Consider the following 7,794-nt stretch of genomic DNA (forward strand, 5'->3'; position numbering starts at 1 on the left):
CAGGTTTCTAAGTTTTATTTATTTTAACAAGTTCAAACAAAAAAAGACAAAAGTGCAAGAAGAGGAAAAACCAGACACAACCTCCACTGAAGTATCAGTAAAATGTACTCACGTGTCTAAAGTACAGATACGTATTGTGAAGTATTCCCTTTCAGTGTTACGATTATGAAAATGCACCAACTTAGATAAAGTCACAATGCTGATACGTTGAACAGTTCCTTACTTCCTGATGAATGTAACTCCATGTTCTGTCTCTCGCTCTGTGTTTGGTCTCCACCACCTCCTAAAGCTCCGCTACGTTCACCAGCTCGTCTCTGACGGAGTCGCTCTGCTGTTTGATGAGTTAAAGCTGAACACGTGTGAAACAAACCAGAAAAACAAAACAAGCTGAAAGACACAAAAACTTCCTAAAAGCTTTACATTATATTCATGTTTCTCATATTGAACATAAGCTTAGTGAAGAAAAAGCTTCACATTACAGTCATTAGACGCTTCTATCAAAGCGACTTACAATCCAGATCCTATCACAGCGTAGGCTCAGTCACACATCGACATGCTACAGCCGAGCCGGGGATCGAACCGCCGATCTTCTGACTGAAGGACGGCCCTGCTCTCCACTCGCCTCAACTGAGACTGAGAACAACAGAAGAAGAAACATACCAACAATAACAGTGTTAGTCAGGTATCAGGGAGGTTCACAAGCTCTACCACTGTGTGTGTGTGTGTGTGTGTGTGTGTGTACTGGTCCACTTCTGGATGGAATTTCCTGTCGGGGGGGAAATATTAAGCAGAGGTCACACTTTCAGACACAGACATGAAGCTGTGGAGGTTTTTCAACGTTTAATTGGAAACATGTTGGAGGAGAAAAGAGAGAAAGTTTCACTGTGAGAAAATCTGTCTGCTGCTAATCCGACGAGTTTAAACATGTGTGTGTGTGTGTGTGTGTGTGTGTGTGTGTGTGTGTGCGTTTATGTGTTTTGTTGTTATGTAGCTTAATTTGGATGTTTTTCATGTTGTGCTTTTTGTCATTTTACAGATGAAGATGTCTCATGATCAGTGTGAACGCAGCCGCAGACATGAGATCAGTCAGAGCTGAAGACTTAATCTAACTGATGTAACACACACACACACACACACACACACACACACACACACACACACACACACACACACACACACACACACACACACACACACACACACACACACACAGCTGTGTGCTAACATGTTGTTCTGCGTGTGAGAACACGTGTCGTCTGTTTGCAGCTGATTCTGTTCTTCATTCACAACTTCTATTGAAAGATTTATTATTTTGTCTTATTGGCTTTTAGTTCCAATAATATGTCAAAACATTCTATGAAGACATCGTATACTGAGCCATGAATAATAAAGAAGTCATCGTATAATAACACCAAACTATATAATGACTTTAGGCACACGACACCAGGGGTTCTCAGCTGGTCTGGCTGCGGGACCCACCATCACCCCTTAATGACAAGCAAAGACCCACGACCCAAATTATATATATATATATATATATATAATTATATATATATATATATATATATATATATAATTATATATATATATATATATATATATATAATTATATATATAATTATATATATATATATAATTATATATATAATTATATATATATAATTATATATATAATTATATATATATATAATTATATATATATATAATTATATATATATGTGTGTTTTAGTCATAGTATAGTATGCTGTCATTAAAGAGTCATTAAAGAAATCTTAGAGTGTTTCTGAAAAAGTCATGAATTTGTCATAGTATGTTGTAAAAAGTCATAGTATAATATATCATTAAAAGTCATAAATAAATCATAGTAAAGTATGACGTCAAACAGACAAATTTACACATTATCAAAAAATAATTTATTGCAGACAAACTTATAAATCAGTTATTTGTGCTCCAACAATAAAAATAAGTTAATGTTTCACAGCGTCTGCAGGTCAGAGGAGCGGCTTGTTCTTCTGAGGATGCAGCGCCACCTGCTGTCAGAGAACACATCTCACCAGAACTAATGTTCACACTCTACACAGCTCATCATCTCACCAGAACTAATGTTCACACTCTACACAGCTCAGTGACGTTATGAGGAAGGATTCCAAACAGAAGCCTCATTTACACTGGTGGGGGTGGGGGTGTGGTGTGCTGGTTGGTAGTGGTGTGGGTGTCTCTGGGGGGGGGGGGGGGCTGCATCAGCTGACTCTGACTGAACCTCTGGTCGGCCTGTGAGAGGAGAGAAGAGCCGGTGGAGATGAGCTGTTAAACAGTATTATTAGTGTTATACTGCTTGTTGAATTGATTCCAGATGTTACGAACTCCAGAAGTCAACACTGACTGAATAAAGAGAAACTCTCGGCATGTTTTTATAGAACTGAATATTCTGCTGAATCCATATGAGCTGTTGTTCAGCCTTTAAAGACTACATCTCCACGGCAGTAAACCCTGTTGTCCTGAGCGGTGAGTGACGCTCGTGTAACAACAATAAGAGTTATGGCTTTAATACCTCACGTCAGAGGCTCCCTCGGTCCCTCATGGCGTCCTGGATCTGTCTGCTGAGCTCGGCGATGATGCGGTCCTCGTGGGTGTAGACGCCGGTCCTCAGCAGAGTGTCTCTCTCCTCCAGCAGGCGGCTCAGGTGTTCCTCGGCGTCCTCGTTCAGGCTCTGGGTGGGGGCGGGGCCACTCTGGGAGGAGGCGGGGCCTAACCTGTCCTCCTCCTGCTGTTTTAGTCTGCCGGAGAAGAGATCGTAAACTTTTATTAAACAGATAAAAACCCACAGAGCACATTATGAGCTACAACTCAACTATAAAGTTGAATTCATATTTATTAGCAGCTGCACTACGTTGTGGTCTTTGTTGGAGGAAGCGACTCCTTCCCTGTAGCTGTTCATGATGAAGATGACCTCCTCCTCCTCTCACCTGTTGAGCTGGTTCCTGATGTCGTCGAGCTCCCGCCTCTCCTGGTGGACCTCCTCCTTCTGCTCCGTTGCTAGGTAACGCAGCCTCATGGCCTCCAGCTCCGCCTGCTGCTTCTTGAGACGCGTCATCGCGTTCTCCTGCTCCCTCTGCACAGTTTAGGAGCATTCTTTAGACGTATAATCACATAGAATATACATTTTTATCAGCAATGTAAACAGATTAATGGGAATATTGTCGTATTCGGAATAAGAACAAAGCAGCTGAACACGTTGTGCTCGTTAACGTCGGTGGTTTCCAACATGTTGGTCTTTCTACGCATCAGATCTGAGCCGGGATCAGTTCTAAACAGTCCTCTGGCCCTCGATGCTGAAACGTGTTGGTTTGATGCCAAACAACTGTTTCTGCTCATCTACACGCTCGTGAGGAATCTGTCTGCTTTCACGGTTTATAAAAAGCTCTCTGAGGAAACAACTTGGAGGAATTCACACGAACACGATGAGAACAGAAAGAAAAACGTCTTAAAGAAGAAGAAGTCGTATTTCACTCAGCTGCTCCGGCCTCCAGCTCAGACTTCACAGAATTACCCACAATGCCGATCTGTGCTCCGCCTACTTACAGATTAATAAATCAAGACAACAACAACACTAATGTGGTGTCAGAGCTTTGGCAGCAACCTGCTGGTATTTAAATATTCTCTCACGCCTTCAGCCGCTAAAACAAACAAAAGCAAAGAAAGATGGCGACCGTCAGACTGACCCGTCGCTGTGTCCTGGTGACACAGAGCAGAACCACCAGAACCGCTGCTTCTGGTGGGAAAACACACATGTTCACATTACTGCCCGCTGTTCACACGGCTGATCAACACACACACACACACACACACACACACACACCCCCACACACACCCCCACACACACACACACACACACACACACACACACACACACACACACACACACACACACACACACACACACACACACACACACACACACACACACACACACACACACACACACACACACACACACACACACACACACACACACACCTCTCTCTGGGGACCATTAGCCGTCTGTATTACGGAGCGTTTTTAAGGCAAATTACTAGAAAAACAAACAGGCTAAACACTTTCTCTAGTGCCCGCTGCCAAGGACAATCTGAGGGCCGAGTCCTGAAACAATTAGAGGACGAGGTGATACCGGGGCCTGGGGGGGGTGGGGGGGGTCTACTAAAACTCAGGACCCTGGAGACGATATTTTATAAGTTCTTACGTCATGAAAGTTCCAGCAGCTACAGCTGAGGACACAATCCACACAGATACTGATGGAAGGTGCAAATACAACAAGAACATAAACAGTCTTCAACAGGGGGTCCGCGGTCCCTAGGGGGTCTGCGAAATTTTTGGTTGATTAGACAATTTCATTTAAAAAAATAATTTTATTTATTTATTTTTTCTAAACATGAATGTGTCCATTATTGTAATAGTTCAGTATTGTATGTAAGATAACAGGTATGTTTATGCATGGCAGTGGCACTAATAGGCATCAGTGTGAATAGCTTGTATGAATGATTATCATGCAATTGACAGACGACGTTGATATTGGCATTGGTATCAGCTGACAAGGTGTGTTTATAAATGTCAGTGGCACGGCCTCCCTACTCACTGTACCTTCAGACCCCTGCTCTATATAGTACAATACATATATATACATACATATATACATATAGAATAAAATGTTTTTGATGAAATATCAGTTTTCAGCTTCATTTAAGTTTCTTTCTCTGACTGAAGCGCTCGTCATACATGATGTGTTCAAGGACTCTTGGAAAGACCAGAATCTGAAGATTATGCCAGTTCTTACAGCTTCTGGCTGATAGACGGTGGAGTTCTGTCGACTGGTTTTGGGGTTCAGAGGGTTCAGCTCACATGAACGAGAGAGCTGAAGAACAATAAACAACAACAACCCGATCATCGTTCAGCAGAGCGCTCTGTGCTGGTAGGATGAACGTCTAGAGAGCTCAACACATGAAACATGACGTCTCATCAAACACACCGATGCTGAAGTGAAGCTGTGAGCCGCTGAGGGGCCGAGAGGAAGTCCAGGAGAGCCGGGTCCAGGTTTCACACGGTGGGGGGGGGGTTTAGGGATAATGACCAGAGAGTGACTCCTCCTCCCCCAGACTTCCCTCCATCCCTCCATCACTTGCCTCCACTTTCAGAGGTCAAGCTGTGTGGGGGGGGGGGGGGGGGGGCCTCGTACACACACATGTGGACACACTTCTCTCAGCTCAGATGGAGTTTTTCTCTCTGAGCAGCTCAACACCTGCAGGAGTTCAGGGGGAGGTTTCTTTACTGAGGCTTTATTTTGGGGGGGGGGGGGTAATGGATGAAACATGACGATGACTTCACTTCAGAGACAAACGACAGAATAATGAGAACTAAATATGAAACGTGTGTTTAGTGTAAAGACTGAAGCTGAAGTCGCTACGAGTAACAACGAACATGAGAAGGGCAGCAAACACCCGTACTAACTCTTTACTGTTTCTTCTTCATAAAACACTAAATGATAAGGAAATAAAAGATTGTATTTTTATTGATAAAGACATTATTTTAATGAAGTATAATAATGTTCTTAGAGCTCGTGTTAGGAAGTTAAACAGCTCATAATTCATCTCTAATATCTATTTTATATTAACGTGAAAACATCTTCAAACTACTGGATTTATTCAAGTTTATCACCAAAACTACATTTTACAGATGACATGTGAACACATCATGATAACGTTATAATGTACCTTCAGCCAGTACTCATGTTCACTGAGCAGAGCCTGAAGGCATCATGATGTAACTGAAGTGAACCTCTGTTGGTTAGCCGTTAGCGGTGCTGCTAACGTTACTAGCTCTCCTCCTGTTGCTTTAAACACTGATTGTTTACATTGAAACATGATCAGAGATCAGAGACTAGAAACACATCAATGATGTCATGATCGCATGTTTTACTGAATAATGGAGAACAACTCAGGGTGAACTGACTCAGCAGTGTTTATCTGTAAGTGTTCAGGCCGCTCTGTTGTGTTTCTAGAGCGATAAGTCAGAGATAAGAGACACAGAGCTCAACTATGAGGTCTGTTTGTGTGCGATAGAAGCTGCTGGAAACTAAACTTTAACATAAAGACTATGAGGTGAAGTCCTTCAGTGGGTTTGGTTTTCACAACAAGCTTCTCTTGAACTCTTCATTCATTCATCCAAATGAGACAAAGTTCTTAAACGTTGTCTGAACACAAGCAGCCAAACAAGAAGTCTGCAGAAATAGAACTGCAGAATGTGTTTTTAAATCAGGAACTATCTGATCAACATTAAGTCTGCAGACTTTAGTATGAGCGCTGTCATTATGAATGAATCTGTTGATTATCTTCTCGAGGGTTTGGTCTCTACGACGCTACAAATAGTAAAATCACACCCAAGTGTATGTTGAGTGGTTCTGCCCCCAAAAATGACAAAAGAAGGACTTCTTTTTCTGACAAACTCTCGGGGCTTTGATTATGTTAATGATCAAAGGACACGATTAGTTTGTGCAGTTTGATGAATCCGTAGGAGAGGTTTTAGGAGGAGAATATGAAAATGTTCTGGCATAAAGAATGTTTCTCCTTTCTGGTTTGTTGATGTTTGTTTTTGCAGTCTGGGTTCTTTAGGTTGAGTGTCTAAAAACACACCGTTATACTCGCGTTAATACTCCACGACTTCCCCCGTCTGAACACACTGGAGCTCAGACGTACTCCAGCAGAGACCAGTGGAACCTTCAGCGTCTCCACTGGGACCAGTAACACTGGAGCTCAGACGTACTCCAGCAGAGACCAGTGGAACCATCAGCGTCTCCACTGGGACCAGTAACACTGGAGCTCAGACGTACTCCAGCAGAGACCAGTGGAACCATCAGCGTCTCCACTGGGACCAGTAACACTGGAGCTCAGTCGACTGGTCACATCTGCTGTTTGACGGCATTTCATACAAACGGACTCGTGGGACGTTTTCAGTCTGAACCCCAAAACTTTGACCGACTGAAATCAAGATATCCAACAATAAATAAATAAAGAAAAAGAGATCAACCTGAGTTTATAACGGAGCATTTAAACAGACGAACAATGAAGCCCTCTGGATCTTATTTATCAAACAGCTTATTGTTCATAACTTTATTAACATTATTAAGTTCTGCAGACTTGCTGCTGCTTCTGGTTTTGGTGAACTGGACTTTGGTGCTGACGGCTGAATATAAAGATATAAATATCTTCTTTCTTTATATAAAGCCAATAAAAAGTTTGCTTCTCTCTCGATACGACCGCGTAAAACGTGTTCGCCCGCTCCTCCACTCGGGCTGTAAAAACACCAAATTTAGCTTCTCGGCTCCGAACTTTAATCTCTTTGTCCCAATATTGTTGTTTCAGAAGAGACCCGACTTAAGCTCCTTGTCCCAATATTTTGAGTTTAAAGAAAGGACCGAAGCCGAAGCTCTCTGATCTCAGAGCCCTCCGAGCCGTCTGCACATTAATTCTCGCGCTGCACCTCCCGGGTTTGAAACAGCACATTTATTCCCTCGGACCAAGAATTTTTATGATCCGACTTGAGCTAAACAGAGACGCCGAGCGAGGCGCTGAGAGGAGAGAATGAATAGGAGACGCTCAGAGCGCCGAGACGGATGGTCGTGTAAACACAGGCCTGAGACTTCATTTAGAGAAAGAGAGAGTGTGACATCGGAATAGTTAGCGCACGGCTAGCTTGTTGCTCAACGCACATCCCAGGGATGATTAATGGGGGGGGGGGGGGGGG

The 7,794-nt window shown here is 43.0% G+C and overlaps 1 protein-coding gene and 1 long non-coding RNA gene across 3 annotated transcripts in view; both read right to left on the reverse strand.

Annotated features, from left to right (window-relative positions):
- cep120 (centrosomal protein 120) overlaps positions 1–7,794 on the reverse strand; it is a 17,300-nt gene continuing 9,506 nt past the window's right edge. Inside the window, exons 19-22 of one of the 2 annotated variants that reach the window (XR_012947717.1) lie at positions 2,967–3,112; positions 2,552–2,777; positions 512–633; positions 1–349 (exon numbers count right to left, since the gene is read on the reverse strand). Coding sequence is in view for 1 of the 2 variants with exons in the window: in XM_076078907.1 (XP_075935022.1) it covers positions 2,558–2,777; positions 2,967–3,112 (366 nt within the window). In the remaining variant the exon portion in view is untranslated. Of the gene's footprint in view, positions 350–511; positions 634–1,896; positions 2,272–2,551; positions 2,778–2,966; positions 3,113–7,794 lie in introns of those variants that run through there. The other variant, XM_076078907.1, reaches the window with a different exon arrangement.
- LOC142934360 (uncharacterized) overlaps positions 3,833–7,794 on the reverse strand; it is a 4,794-nt gene continuing 832 nt past the window's right edge. Inside the window, exons 1-2 of the long non-coding RNA XR_012947718.1 lie at positions 6,902–7,794; positions 3,833–6,767 (exon numbers count right to left, since the gene is read on the reverse strand). The exon at positions 6,902–7,794 is cut by the window's right edge and continues 832 nt beyond it. This is a non-coding gene — a long non-coding RNA (uncharacterized LOC142934360). The remainder of the gene's footprint in view (positions 6,768–6,901) is intronic.

This window comes from Anarhichas minor, unplaced genomic scaffold (genome assembly GCF_050575085.1).
Source record: "Anarhichas minor isolate MPS153535 unplaced genomic scaffold, ASM5057508v1 ptg000068l, whole genome shotgun sequence".
Lineage (NCBI taxonomy): Eukaryota > Metazoa > Chordata > Actinopteri > Perciformes > Anarhichadidae > Anarhichas > Anarhichas minor.